Source organism: Eptesicus fuscus, chromosome 1 (assembly GCF_027574615.1).
Source record: "Eptesicus fuscus isolate TK198812 chromosome 1, DD_ASM_mEF_20220401, whole genome shotgun sequence".
In the NCBI taxonomy this organism is placed as follows: domain Eukaryota; kingdom Metazoa; phylum Chordata; class Mammalia; order Chiroptera; family Vespertilionidae; genus Eptesicus; species Eptesicus fuscus.
Window position 1 is genome coordinate 30170 of NC_072473.1, and position 15178 is coordinate 45347.

The 15178-nt window shown below is 65.0% G+C and overlaps 1 protein-coding gene across 1 annotated transcript; it reads left to right on the plus strand.

Moving 5' to 3' along the window:
* The first annotated feature begins 212 nt into the window (after positions 1–212).
* Positions 213–13988, plus strand: PLCXD1 (phosphatidylinositol specific phospholipase C X domain containing 1). Its single transcript, XM_054715382.1, has 7 exons — positions 213–257; positions 2353–2501; positions 5608–5744; positions 9282–9410; positions 10952–11107; positions 12606–12789; positions 13043–13988. The coding sequence occupies exons 2-7, from the start codon at positions 2372–2374 to the stop codon at positions 13279–13281; spliced, it is 975 nt and encodes a 324-aa protein (XP_054571357.1). The 5' UTR covers positions 213–257; positions 2353–2371; the 3' UTR covers positions 13282–13988.
* The last annotated feature ends 1190 nt before the right edge of the window (positions 13989–15178 follow it).

The following is a 15178-nucleotide window of genomic DNA, read 5'->3' on the forward strand; positions in this document are numbered from 1 at the left end:
GGAGCTGGGCTGCGAGGCCCGGGGACCCTCCGGGGGCGGGCGGTCCCCAGGGGGGCCTGTCCTGGGCGCCGGGTGGACACGGGGCGGCTCGGGGCGGTGCCTCCTCCCGCTCCTCCTCGTCCTCCTCCCGCTCCTCCTCCCGCCCCTCCCCGCGGGCGTCCCGTCCAATCGCGGCCGGGGGAGGTTTCGGAAGCGCCGGCCGGACTCGGCGGGAGCGCAGAGGCCCCGCGGGACCCGGGAGGGAGGAGCCGGAGGAGGTGAGTCCCGGGAGCGGGGCGGGCGGCAGCGCGAGGCCCCGGCGCCTGCGGGTCCCTCAGCCTCGGACCCCCGCGCGGACCGAGGGGCGGGGCAGAGGGACCCCCGCGCGGACCGAGGGACGGACCCCCGCGCGGACCGAGGGGCGGGGCAGAGGGACCCCCGCGCGGACCGAGGGACGGACCCCCACGCGGACCGAGGGGCGGAGCAGAGGGACCCCCGCGCGGACCGAGGGACGGACCCCCGCGCGGACCGAGGGGCGGAGCAGAGGGACCCCCGCGCGGACCGAGGGACGGACCCCCACGCGGACCGAGGGGCGGAGCAGAGGGACCCCCGCGCGGACCGAGGGGCGGAGCAGAGGGACCCCCACGCGGACCGAGGGGCGGAGCAGAGGGACCCCCGCGCGGACCGAGGGGCGGGGCAGAGGGACCCCCGCGCGGACCGAGGGGCGGGGCAGAGGGACCCCCGCGCGGACCGAGGGACGGACCCCCACGCGGACCGAGGGACGGAGCAGAGGGACCCCCGCGCGGACCGAGGGGCGGGGCAGAGGGACCCCCTGGTCCAGAGCGCGGAGCCCGCGGACCGGGGCTGTGACCCCGCGACCTCGCCAGCGGGGGGCGGAGGGAGGACGGGAGGCGGGGAGGGGTCCCTGGGCTTCGCGGCGCGGGGCCTCCCGCCTGGGGGTCCGGTCCGGTCCGGGCGGTGCGGGTGCGGGGGCCCGAGGACCAGGAGGAATGCGCGCGCCTGGCCCTGGCGCGTGGCTCGCCCGCCGCGCACTCACCTGCGAGCTATTTCCTGCGCGTCCCCGTCACCGCCCGCTCGCCAGGTGGGGTCACCGGGCCGCCCGCTGTCTCACCGGCCAGGCAGCGCCCCCGGCATCCGGGGCAGGTCCCCCGACATCCGGGACAGGTCCCCGAGTTCACGGAGACGGTGACCTCGGGACGAGAGGGGCTGAGGGTCAGGTCGCCGGAGACCCCGTGGGGTCCTCACCTGGGAGCTGGGGGGACCGCCCCCCTCGCTCATCCGGACCCGAAAGGCGCGGCCCGGCCCGGAGGCAGCGCTCTGGGGACTGAGGGGCCCCGAACCTGGTCCGGGTCCGCCCTCCGGGCCACCTCTGGGCCGCGGGGTCCGCTGGGGGCCCGGCACCGGCAGCGCTCCTGGGGGCGGGGGGGGGGGGAACCAGGGGCCCCGCAGCTCCGCCACCCGGGACCCCACAACTCAGACCCCACAACTCAGACCCCACAACTCCCCCGCTGAGCTCCTTCCCATGTCCTGGGGGGGCTGGGGGGACCCAACGGTGCGGGGTCCCTGGAGGTGCGGGGTCCCTGGACGGGGGGACACGTGCCCACCGCCCAGGGGAAGTGGCTTCGGGCTCCTGGGTCGCTGTCTGTCCGTCCCTCTGGGTCCGTCTGTCCCGCTGAGCCTGCCTCTCTCTCTCTCTCTCTCTCTCTCTCTCTCTCTCTCTCTCTCTCTCTCTCTCTCCTCTCTCTCTCTCTCTCTCTCCCTCTCCCCCCTCCCTGTCTCTCTGCCTCTATTTCTGTCTCTCTGGTTTTCTGTCTCTTTCTTACATCTGTCCGTCTGTCCCTCTCTGTCCGTCTGTCCCTCTGCCTCTGTGTCTCCCTGTCTCTCTCTCCTCTCTCTCTCTCTCTCTCTCTCTCTCTCTCTCTCTCTCTCTCTCTCCCCCCTCCCTGTCTCTCTGCCTCTGTTTCTGTCTCTCTGGTTTTCTGTCTCTTTCTTACATCTGTCCGTCTGTCCCTCTGCCTCTGTCTCTCTCTCTCTCTCTCTCTCTCTCTCTCTCTCTCTCTCCCTGTCTCTCTGGTTTTCTGTCTCTTTCTTACATCTGTCCATCTGTCCGTCCGTCTGTCCCTCTCTGTCTGTCTGTCCCTCTCTGTCCGTCTGTCTGTCTGTCCCTCTCTCCCCGCTACACTCTCAGCCTCTCAAACGCCCCTGGAGGGAAGTCTGTTTTTTGTTTTTCCCCCAAAGCCACTGCCCCGGGCACCAGAAGGCGTGGCCGTGCCCCTGGTCTACCTGCCCACGACCTCTGTCCTTCGACCTCTGTCCTTCGACCTCTGTCCTTCGACCTCTGTCCTTCCTCAGGTCGCTCCACTCTCCTGTGATGAGCGGGCAGGTGAGCGCCCCGGGCAGCTTCCGGAGCCCGCCCTGCAGAGCGAACCCGCACGCGGACTGGATGTCGGCGCTGAGCCCGCGGCTGTGGGACGTGCCCCTGCACCACCTGTCCATCCCGGGTGAGCCGAGCGCCGTGCCCAGGCTATGGGCCTCTTGTCGTCAGTCCTCACGGGGATGAGGGGTCTCCCGCTGGTGTTTACAGAGAGTGGAGGGGGGGGGGGGTGGAGCCTGCAGCCAGGGGGGTGCCCTTGACCCGGATCGAGCTCGAGACCTTTGGGTGCCCAGGCCTATGCTCTAACCACTGAGCCACCGGCCAGAGGGATCACATTATTGTTTCTATGTATCATTTGTTTATTTTCAATATGTTTTATTGAGTTCAGAGAGGAAGGGAGAGGGAGAGAGAGAGAAACATCCATGAGGAGAGAGACTCATGGATCGGCTGCCTCCTGCACGCCCCCTACTGGGGATGGAGCCTGTGACCCAGGCATGTGCCCTTGACCGGGAATCGAACCCGGGACCCTTCAGTCCACAGGTCGACGCTCTATCCACTGAGCCACACCAGCCAGGGCCCATTATTGTTTTTAAGATATCGTATATAATAAATGTAATATCCTATATAATAAATGTAATATCCTATATAATAAATGTGATATCCTATATAATAAATGTGATATCCTATATAATAAATGTAATATGCTGAATGTCAGACTGATTGGTTGACCACTCGACCAGTCGCTCCGACGTGCTCTGACCAGTAGGGTAGCTTGCTGTGGGGTCCGGCAGATCGGGACTGGGCGAGACGGCCCCCATTGGCCCTGATCGCCGGCCAGAGTGAGGGACCCCACCCGTGCACGAATTCGTGCGCTGAGCCTCTAGTATAAATATAAATGGATTATCCCCAGATGCAGGGTGGGCCAAAAAGTAGGTTTGCATTCCTCCTATGGAAAATAATGCAATAAATAATCCTATCTAATAAAAGAGTGATATGCAAATTGACCATATCTCCGCTACACCCACAAGCCACACCCACAAGCCAATCAGGAACGAATATGCAAATAAAATCAACCAAGATGGCTGCAGCCACGAAGAGCAGGAGGGAGACTTGGGTTTCCTGGACAATGGAGGAAGCCAAGCTTTCCGCCTGCCCTTGCTGGCCTTGGCCAGGGGTGGAGCTGGGCGATCGGAGCCAGCTGGGGGTCCCTGCCCAGGGTGCAGCCTCGGCCAGAGGCTTTTGGCGTTGGCCCGGGGTGGAGTCCCCTGAGGGCGATCAGAGCCAGCTGGAGTCCCCTGGGGGCGATCGGAGCCAGCTGGGGGTCCCCTGCCCAGGGCTGGAGGCTTTAGGCCTTGGCAGGGGCAGAGCCAGAGATCGGAGGAGATAGGTGTGAACTACAGAGGAAACACCTTTTCTGACCGCTCATTGGCTAAGCTCCCTGTATGCCACTGGTAATATTCTTAGTGACTTGGGTATAAGAATCCAAAAAGGTGATCTAGGGCTTTTCCACCACACTCCTGGGGGGAAAAACAAAGGTCTGCTGCTGGAGGGCTAAGAAATGTCATAACCTGCCCTAGGCGGTTTGGCTCAGTGGATAATGCCTAGGCTTGCCAACCGCAGAGTCCAGGTTAGATTCTGATCAAGGGCATGTACCTAAGTTGCAGGCTCCTCCCTGGCTGGGGCCCAGGTCAGGGCTCTGCAGGAGGCAACCAATCAAAGTGTTCGTCTCACTTTGATGTTTCTCTGTCTTTCCCTTTCTCTTCCACATTCTCTAAAAGTCAATGGAAACATATACTCAGGTGAGGAAAGAAAGAAAGAAAGAAAGAAAGAAAGAAAGAAAGAAAGAAAGAAAGAAAGAAAGAAAGAAAGAAAGAAAGAAGAAAGAAAGAAAGAAATGTCATATCCTATGAAAATAGACACATCTTGAAAATGCCTAAAGAAAGTTGTCATTTTTTCGTGGTGAAGGGACTGGAGTCCGTGTTGATGAAAACACCTTGGTGGCTGTGGTGACTGGCAGTGGCTGAGGCAGGGGGTGATGGGGCTGGTGCCTTCCCCTGATCAGCCCGGTCGTCTCCCACAAAGGGAGGCCAGACTGCGGCTTAGGCCCGCTCCTACACCATCAGTAGGACATCCCCTGAGGGTTCCCAGTATGTGAGAGGGGGCAGGCTGGGCTGAGGAGAACTCCCCCCCCCTCCCCGTGCACAAATTTCGTGCACCGGGCCCCTAGTAAATAATAATACAGGAATAAGCTTTTGTGGATTCACAGCTGCAAACCTACTTTTGCCCCACCCTATATATATGGACCCATATATGTATCAAACATAAAATATATACCATGTAATGTAAAATAAATGCAAATGCAGAGAGACTTTCAATTCTTTTTACTTACCCATATATTTCCATGTGTCGGCAATTAGGATGCATTAGTTTTAGGAGGGTCCTGTGGCTGCCGTCACTAAATTCTGCAGATCAGATTTTTTTTGTTTTTTTGTTAATCCTCACCCGAGGATATTTTCCTCCCAATGATTTTTAGAGAGAGTGGAAGGGCGGGGGAGAGACACAGACAGACACATGGATGTGAGAGAGACACCCATCGGTTGCCTCCCCCACACGTGAGCAGGGCCCAGAGTCCAGCCTGTAACCCGGGGATGTGCCCCTGACGGGACTCGAACCCTCTGGCTGACGCTCTACACACTGAGCCACACCAGCCAGGGCACAATCAGCTTTCTTAAACCACAGACATCCGTCCTCTCTCCGTCCTGGACACCAGGCGTCTGAGAGCCAGGGGTCCGAGGGCCACGCTCCCTCCGGAGGCTCCGGGGAGGGTCCCTCCTGCCTCTCCCAGCGCCTGGGGCTCCGGGGGTCCCCGACTGGTGGCCCCCTCCCTCCCTCCCTCCCTCCCGCCTCTGCCTCCATCCGTCTCCACGTGGCTGCTCCTCTGTCTGTGTCTCCTCTTCCGTGTCTGACAAGGACCCTGTCCTTGGAGGGAGGGCCCCCCTGACCCCGGACGACCTCACCTCCGACCCCTCACCCCATCCCGTCTGCAAAGACCCCGTTTCCATAGGGGCCCCGTTCCCAGGTTCTGGGAGGACGTGAACTTGGGGCCGCCGTCCGCCCGCTGTGCGTGTCCCGTGGGCACGTCCTCCGTGGGTTTCTGGGGGTCACCTGTCAGCTCCGTGGGCAGCCCAGGCTCGCGGGGAGGGACTCACGGGGCCTCGTCCGGTCCGGTCCAGGCAGCCACGACACCATGACCTACAGCCTGAGCAAGAAGTCGCCCGTGTCCCGCTCGGCGTCGCAGCTGCTGCAGGTGCTCGCCAAGGTCCTGCCGTGCCTCCTGCAGCCCGTGGTGCTCAAGTGGTCGGTCACCCAGGTACGCCCGCGGGCTCCGCGTCCGTCCGTCCGTCTGTCCGTCCGTCCGTCCGTCCGTCCGTCTGTCCGTCCGTCCGTCCGTCCGTCCGTCCAGGGGGCTGGTTCCCGCGTCTCCCCACCCTGATCTCCAGGGAAAAGCAGTTGAGCCCTGGCCGGTTTAGCTCACTGGAGAGAGCCTTGGCCTGTGGACTGAGGGTCCCGGGTCCGATTCTCGTCGAGGGCACGTACCTTGGTGGTGCAGGACGCAGCCAATGAATGTGTCTCTCTCACATCCATGTTTCCTTCTCAGTCTCCCCCCTCCCTCCTTCCTCTCTCTCTATGAAAACGTCAGTGGGAAAATATCGGGGGGGTGAGGGGTGAGGATCAACAAAAACATAACAAAGAAAAATAACAGAAAACAACAGGGAAGGGGGCCGAGAATGTGGGTTATTGTAGAATCTGCTCCCCCTGAAGGAGGCAGCCGCTCAGGTTAAAGCTGCAGGTGTCTGACCCCCGTGCACCTGAGCGGGGACGGGGGCGCCCGGGGCCCCCAGGGAGTCTCTCAGGCTCCCCACCCGCTCCCCAGAGGTGCACATGCGTGTAAGCCTGGAGTCAGGCCTCCCTCCCGGCGTCTCCTCCCGGCAGGACAGACGGGAACATGGGACCTGCCACAGCCTTGCTCAGGGGACTCACACGCGTGGGAAAGGAGAAAACCCCTCACCCGTTTCCTCTAGTAAATGCAGAGAGAGGGACGGAGGGGGCGCTCCCCCCAGTTTTCGGCAGAGACCCTTTATTCTGTCCTTGGCCCCCTCCCTCCGTGCAGCCCCGCCCCATAGACGAACTGCAGATTTCAGGGGCCACTGGGCGTGGGGAGCAGGGATGGAACCTGCAACCCAGGCACGTGCCCTCGAGACCCTTGGGTGCCCAGGCGGATGCTCTAACCACAGAGCACGGCTGGCCAAGGGGCTCACATTATTATTTAAAGTATGTAAATAAATAGCCCAGCCGGCGTGGCTCAGTGGTTGACAGTTGACCCATGAACCAGGAGGTCATGGTTTGATTCCCGGTCAGGGCACACGCCCGGGTTGTGAGCTTCATCCCCAATAGGGGGCGTGCAAGAGGCAGTGGATCCATGATTCTCTCTCATCATCGATGTTTCTCTTCTCTCTCTCCCTTCCTCTTTGAAATCAATAAAAATAGATTTAAAAATAACATAAAATATATAAACATATTAACCTTTTGCACTCGGATGTCGAGTGTGACTCGACACGGTTAGCATTAGAATAAAGGAATCGAGAAAAAAGCAAGCGAGTGCAAAGGGTTAATATAAACGGATTATCCCCAACGTGGGGCAAAAGCAGGTTTGCAGTTCTCCCTGTGGAGAAGAATACAGCACATAATCCACCTAGCTACCTGTTAAAAGCCTAGGCCGCTGACAGCCAGTAGCTATGACGCATACTGACCACCAGGGGGCAGAGCTCAGCACAGGAGCTGCCAAGCCACAGCAACTTTTTTTTTTTTTAATATATTTTATTGATTTTTTTTACAGAGAGGAAGGGAGAGGGAGAGAGAGTTAGAAACATCGATGAGAGAGAAACATCCATCAGCTGCCTCCTGCACACCTCCCACTGGGGATGTGCCCGCAACCAAGGTCCATGCCCTTGACCGGAATCGAACCCAGGACCCTTCAGTCCACAGGTCAACCAAGTCACAGCTACTTTGCAGAGTGGCCCTGCCACTGGGGGACTCCTTGGGGGATGTCCACTGCCAGTTCCCGGATCCCCGATCCCCGCAGGCCAGGCGGAGGGACCCCCACCCCCCATCCCACAGGCCAGGCGGAGGGACCCCTCCCGTGCACACCCCAGGCCTCTAGTCAATAATACGCAAGAACGACCTCTCTTCTGCAGACTCACAGCTGTAAACCTACTTGTGCCCACCCTGGACATATGGATCCATATTGATAGACACCAAATGACGTAAACTGAATGCGAGCTGAGAGAGAAGCTCACGTTTATTTACTTCCCTGTGTTTTCCTTTGTTGGCCATTCAGACGCCTCAGTCGCTCAGCCCCCCCCCCCCCCCCCCCCCCCAGCTCTCTTTCTGCTCCGCAGGTGACAGGTGACCGGCCTAATTTTGTTTGGGGCTCCCTCCCCAGACTTTCCAGGGGTTGCCAGGCAACCAGCACCCCGCCCCCGCCCGCTGGTGCTCCGCCCAACTCACCCTACAGGCGCCCGGGTGCGGGGGCGGGGGGTGGGGACCCACATTCCTGAGCCGGTTAGAGGCGCAGACGGAGCCGGGAACAGCCCCCCGGGGTGCAGTGTGTGTGTGTGGGGGGGCTGCTGACGAGGCTGGAGGCTGCAGGGAACCCGGGTTCCCCCACCTGGGGCGCCGGCGGGGGAGGGGGCGGGGGGGGGGGGGCGCAGTGGATCCCGATGGCGAACTGGAGGTGCTGGTCTGTGACTGCGTTTCCGGTGAAGCAAACACCCGCCGTCACCCCCGGAATGTCCGCCCGGAGGGAGGGCGCAGCCGGATTTGTGACCCGCACCCGGGGGCGGGGAGGGCGGTCCCGCGGGTCCAAGCAACCACGTCCTTTTCCTTTTTTAATGTTTTTATTGATTTCAGAGCGGAAGGGAGAGGGAGAGAGAAACATCCATGAAGAGAGAGAATCACGGACCGGCCGCCTCCTGCACGCCCCACACTGGGGATGGAGCCCACAACCCGGGCAGGTGCCCTTGGCGGGAATGAACCCTGACCTCCTGGTTCACAGGCGGATGCTCGGCCCCTGAGCCACCAGCCGGTCCCTGTTCAGGTCCATATTTTTGTTCCTTTTTCTCTGGTTCCTCTGGACGGAGGGCAGGACCCCTGTTTCCCATTTCCCATCCGTGTGCTAGCTCCCCTCCGTGGCTGCTCTGTGTGTGTGTGTGTGTGTGTGTGTGTGTTGTGTGGGTGTGTTGGGGGGACATAGCACCCCCCCCTCTTCTCCCTGCGTCTCGGTTCGGCTCCCCCTGTCGCCCTGTGGGAGGATGAGCCCCTCCTCTCCTCTCGGGGTCCCTGAGGCCTTTCCGCAGCTCCTGGGGGGGGGGGGGGCAGTGTCCCTGCCGTGGACCTTCCTGGCCACGTTCTCACCCCTGAGGGCCCAGGACACCCCTTCTGGAGGTGGGGGGCCTGCTATTGGAGGTGGGGGTGCCTGGGCCCCACCTGGGACGGCTGCCGCCCACGGCGGGGGGAGGGGGTGGTCCTTCCAGTGACGGCCTGGGAGAGGGGGAGGCGGACCCCGAAGGGATGTTGGGACCCTGAAGGGGTGTTGGGACCAGGGACACAGCCAAGGGCACGTTGCGGCCAGGACCTGGGGGGGGGGGTGGGCCCTGACCCCAGGGAGGACCGGGGCTCCAGGGCCAGCAGGCGGGTCCCCAGTGTAAGGCGGGCGGGGCTGCCGGAGCCTGGCCCAGTGCCGGGACCGCCATCGGATGGCACAGCCTCGTGGGCACCGGGGAGGGAGGCCGTGGGGGGCCCCATGGGAGCTGCCTGCCATCCGGGCCCGACGCCCCTCCCCCCGCAGGAGCTGGACGTCACGGAGCAGCTGGACGCCGGCGTGCGGTACCTGGACCTGCGGATCGCACACATGCCCGAGGGCTCCCCGAAAAACCTGCACTTCGTCCACATGCTGTACACGACCCTGCTGGTGGAGGTGGGGGGGGGGGCCCTGCTGGGGGAGGTGGATGGGGGGCCCTGCTGGGGGAGGTGGATGGGGGGCCCTGCTGGGGGAGGTGGGGGGGCCCTGCTGGGGGAGGTGGGGGTGGGTGGCTGGGGGAGGTGGAGGGGGTCCTGCCGGTGGAGGTGGGGGGGCCCCGCTGGTGGAGGTGGATGGGGGGGCCCTGCTGGGGGAGGTAGATGGGGGGCCCTGCTGGTGGGGGGGGGGCCCTGCTGGGGGAGGTGGATGGGGGGGGCCTGCTGGGGGAGGTGGATGGGGGGCCCTGCTGGTGGAGGTGGGGGTGGGTGGCTGGGGGAGGTGGATGGGGGGGCCTGCTGGGGGAGGTGGATGGGGGGCCCTGCTGGGGGAGGTGGGGGGGCCCTGCTGGCGGAGGGGGCGGTGGGTGGCCGGTGGCAGCCTGTGAGGCAGCGGGACCCACAGCCTTTCCCGGGGGTGTGCTGCCCTCTAGTGGTGGGTGAGTGGCATTAGCGGTAACCTGTGCTTCTGAGGCTGCACCCGCCTCCTTACACTGGCTCCTGGGGGCGGGGCGGGCGGGGGGGGGCTGCCTGGGGTTTTGCAAACGGGGGTCCCTGATGTGTCCCTGCCTGCAGTGCGGACGTGTTCAGTCCCTTCTCCTCTGAGCTGCTAGGTGGCTCCTTAGGTCAGACCAGGACGGCCCCGTCGGCCCCACAGCTGCCCTCGGCCCCTGGAGCCCCCACGGCAGCCTCGGGGGTGGAGGTGCCCTCCCTGGACCTCCCTCTGCAGGTCACCTGCTGGCCCTCGCATGCTCCCCGGGCTTCCAGGGTCAATGTTTGCACACATGGTGTCTGTCTGGAGGGCACGCGTGCACATGTATGCACACACATACACATACTTGGGCACACTGCATGCACATACATGCACTGCGCGTGCGCACACACACTTCTCCCCAGAGCAATGGCCCGTTGGCCCAGCTCTCCCCGGGGCCGCTGGGTTCCGTGGGGGCCGCCGGGTTCCGTGGGGGCCGCCGGGTTCCGTGGGGGCCGCCGGGTTCCGTGGGGGCCGCCGGGTTCCGTGGGGGCCGTGGGGGCCGCCGGGGTCCGTGGGGGCCGCCGGGTTCCGTGGGGGCCGCCGGGTTCCGTGAGGGCCGCTGGGTTCCGTGAGGGCCGCTGGGATCGTGGGGGCCGCTGGGTTCCGTGGGGGCCGCTGGGATCGTGGGGGCCGCTGGGTTCCGTGAGGGCCGCTGGGTTCCGTGAGGGCCGCTGGGATCGTGGGGGCCGCCGGGTTCCGTGGGGGCCGCCGGGTTCCGTGGGGGCCGCCGGGGTCCGTGGGGGCCGCCGGGTTCCGTGGGGGCCGCCGGGTTCCGTGGGGGCCGCCGGGTTCCGTGGGGGCCGCTGGGTTCCGTGGGGGCCGCCGGGTTCCGTGGGGGCCGCCGGGCGCGTTCCGCAGGGGCTTGCTCAGGACGTGGCCCCTTTGCCCCGTGAGTGGGGCTGGGGCGCCCCTTCGACGAGGACAGGAGCCCCGTCTCCTGGGCCGCGTCCGACTGGGCCTCCCCCCAGGACACGCTCACGGAGATCTCCGAGTGGCTGGAGCGGCACCCCCGCGAGGTGGTCGTGCTGGCCTGCAGGAACTTCGAGGGCCTGAGCGAGGACCTGCACGAGTACCTGGTCTCCTGCATCAAGAACATCTTCGGGGACATGCTGTGTCCCCGCGGGGTGAGTGGGCAGGCCCCCCACGGGCTCCCCCTCCCTCTGCCCACCGGCTCCCCGGACGTGAGGCTGAGGATCCTGGTGCCGGCAACCCACCAGCACGGGCTCCTGGGTGCCTCTCTTTTTCTAAGTTCTTGTCTTCATTGATGTCGGAGAGGAAGGGAGAGGGAGAGAGAGAGAGAGACATCCATGATGAGAGAGAGTCATGGACCGGCTGCCTCCTGCACGCCCCCTACTGGGGACCGAGCCTGCAACCCCAACATGTGCCCCTGACCGGGAATCGAACCCTGACCTCCGGGTTCATAGGTCGACGCTGAGCCTCGCCGCCGGGCTGGGTCCTTCTCTTGAGCTTGGGTCAAACCTGACGCCTGTTTACAAGGGGCCACGGCGTGCGATGCCGTGAACACGCGGTTTCTCTGTGTCTCGGGGCCGCACACGCACTGGGACCCTCGGGACCCCGACACGTGCTCCCTCTCCGTCCGGGAGCTGGACGTCCGAGACCCGGGGCGGGGGGCGCTGGTTCCCCAAGGCCTCTCCTTCGCGTGGACGCCGTCTCCTCCCCGGTCGTCCCTCTGTGGGTCTGTCCTCGTCTCCTCTTCCGTCAGCACCCCGTCCTGTGGGACCAGGGCCCCCGGGGACCCCGTTTGACCGTCATCGCCTCTGCAGAACCTCCCCACATACAGCCCCGCCCGAGGCTGGGGTCAGGGCTCCAACGTGTGACTTTTAGGGGCACAGTCCAGCCCTCACCCCACCGGCAGTTCCATTAAGTAGGTGAGCTTGCCCTGGCCGGTGTGGCTCAGTGGATAGAGCGTCGGCCTGCGGACGGAGGGGTCCCGGGTTCGATTCCGGTCAAGGGCACGGACCTCGTTGCAGGCTCCCCCCGGGCCGGGCCCTGGTTGGGGCGCGTGCAGGAGGCAGCCCGTCGATGTGTCTCTCTCACACGGATGTTTCTCTCTGTCTCTCCCTCTCCCTCCCACTCTCTCCAAAATCCATGGGAAAATACCCTCGGGTGAGGATTCACAACAAGAAAAGATTCTCCATCGGCCGGTGCTGCCGGCCTGGGCGAGGCCTCCGTCCCCAGGGAGCCCGAGGGGTTAAATCCATGACGTTTGGGGCCCTTGTGTGGGGCTTTGGTCCGGTCCCGTCCTGTGGGGGCCCCAGGAGCAGGTCCCGGCAGGTTTGCCTGGAGCAGCGATGAGGGTGCTGCCGGGCACGGGGGACACCCAGCCACTCGGTCCCGAGAGGCACCGGGGGAGAGGCCCCCCTGTGTGTGTGGGGGTGAGAGGAAGGGACGCTCCCACGGAAAAGGGACCGCCGTCCGGCCCTTCACACAACACGACGCCTGGTGACCCTCTGGTCGGACGGCTGACCGAGCGGGTCAGTCCTCCATGACAGAAAGCACGTGTCCCGTCCGTGTGACAATCGGGACACGGAGGCCCCGCTCCATCGCTGCCCCCCACAGACCCGCGTCTCCCCCAACTCTGTCCCCCGCCCCTTCCCGCAGGAGGTGCCGACGCTGCGGCAGCTGTGGGCGCGGGGCCAGCAGGTCCTGCTCTCCTACGAGGAGGAGGGCGCCGTGGGCCGGCACCCCGAGCTCTGGCCGGGGATCCCCTACTGGTGGGGCAACCAGGTGAAGGCCAAGAAGCTGATCCGCTACCTGGAGCGCATGAAGGGCTGCGGCCGCCCAGGTGGGTGCGGTCCCGGGGAGGCGGGTCACACGCGTGCTTTGGGCTTCACGGGAAAGGAATCTGAGAGCAGCGTGTGGTGCGTGTGCATCGGTGAGCAAACGTGCATGCACACACATGTATGTCTGTGTGCGCGTGTGGATACAGATAAGCACCCACACATCATACGTATGTGTATACATGTGCGTACCGGTACACGCGTGCCCAGGCAGCCCGGTGCACGCTGAGTGCCCGCCCTGTGCCCCCGGCCCCGCAGGCGGGCTCTTCGTGGCGGGCATCAACCTCACGGAGAACCTCGAGTACATCCTGGCGCACCCGGCCGCGTCGCTGAGGAACCTGACGCTGCCCAGCCTGCCCCGGCTCAGCGCCTGGGTCCGCGAGCAGCGCCCGGGGCCCGGCCCGCGCTGCACCAACATCATCGCCGGCGACTTCGTGGGCACCGGCACCTTCGTCAGCGACGTCATCCGGCTCAACGACAAGCTGCTGGCGGGCTGACCGCCCCCATCCTCTCGGCTGACCGGCCCCCGTCGGCCCAGGACGTCCCCCATCCTCTCGGCTGACCGGCCCCCGTTGGCCCAGGACGTCCCCCATCCTCTCGGCTGACCGTCCCCCGTCGGCCCAGGACGTCCCCCATCCTCTCGGCTGACCGTCCCCCGTCGGCCCAGGACCCTCCTCCATCCTCTCGGCTGACCGTCCCCCGTCGGCCCAGGACCCTCCTCCATCCTCTCGGCCGCGTCGTCCTGGCCACATGCGGGCGAGAAGAATGGGGGGCAGCCGGGCAGGGACCACACCTCCGGGGAACCCCCTGGGGCACCTGCCTTCACGGGTCTCAGTGCTTCTGGGGTGAATCCAGTGACTGTGCTGAGGGTCACGGGGGGCTGTGGGGTTCATGGACAAGTCCCCCGGAATCATGGGGTTCAGACCCGCTGTCGCCCGTGAGAGACGCTCAGAGGGGACCCCTCACCGGGGCTGCTGGACGCCTCGTAGCATCGTGTGGGCTGGACGGACTGAGTGCGATGGCATCTACGGAGCAAACCCTTTGTCACAAACCAGGAGGCCCTGGCTGGTGTGCTCAGTGGTTAGCGCGTCGGCCGGGGCATCAAAGGGTCTCGGGTTCGATTCCGGTCCAGGACCTGGGTTGCCGGCTTGATCCCTGGACCTGGCTGGGCCCGTGCGGGAGGCAGTCCATCGACGTGTCTGTGTTGCATCCATGTTTCTCTCTCTCCCCCCCTCCCTCCACTGTCTCTGAAATAAGTCAACGGGAAAACATCCTCGGGTGAGGATTAACCCCCCAAAAATATATAGAAATAAATAAAAGCAGGGTGTTTCTAATTCCAGTGAAATCAGGGCCTGTCCCCCTCTCCCCACACCCCCTTCCCCTCTCCCCACACCCCGCCCCCCCCGTCCGGGGCGGCTGCTGTGACTTGTTTCTGGCTGTGAAGGTCCAAGGAGCTCGGGAAGCCGCTCACTAGGATGAACGGACTGGTTCTGAGCACTCGCCCAGCTCCCCCCACCCCCGCCCCGTTTCCCCGAGGCCTCCCGTGCGCTCTCTTCACGCAGGTGCGCTCAGGAGAGGGCGGGGCCCCCCAGGTGTGGCTGCGGGGCTGGGGGTGCAGCATCGCCCTCCTGAGAGCCGTCCCTCGTCCGCCCACGGCCACCCCCTCACGGCCCCTCCGGGGCGCCAGGTCCGCTGCCCCGGGACACGAGGCCACGCGGGACCTTGGAGCCGGGTGTGGCCCACGGGGTCCCCCACTCGGGGGTGCAGGTCCGGGCAGCGCGTGCACAGCGGCGCCCTGCATGCGGGGGGCCCGCCACCCCTGGGGGTCCCCAAGGCCCTGGAGCTCAGGGACCGGGCGGAGCGGCGCCGAAGGGGCAGGTGCTGGCTCTGGACGGGCTCCTCCGCCCGAGGAGGGAGGTCCTGCCCCCGGAGCCACGCGGGCGGCCCCCGCGCCCCCTCCACCGCGTGGACCCGACGGCACAGCCACGACCCCGACCCCGCTCCCCACACGGTCCGGGCCCCGCTCTCGGGCGGCGGGGGAGGCCTTGTCCTCAGATGCGCTCCCAGCTCTGGCGTCGGAGCGGGGGTGGGGGTGGGTCCCAGTTCCCTCCCGCGGGGCGGCCTCAACTCCTCTGAGCAGCTTGTCTGTCCTCACGTCCGTCCGCCCCGACCGTCCGGTCCGCCCTCACTCCCCTCCCGGCATTCCCCGCCCTGCATCCGGGCCCTGATGCCTTCGGACCACCGGGGGATGGACGCACCCTCTCGGGGCCGGACCTGGGCCCCACCTGCGAGGTCCCTTTGCCTTAAGGTGACGTCACCGGTGAGGAGGGCTGGGGCGCGGGCGTCTTGGGGGACACTGTTCTACCACGTGGAGATTGGGGCGCGGGCATCTTG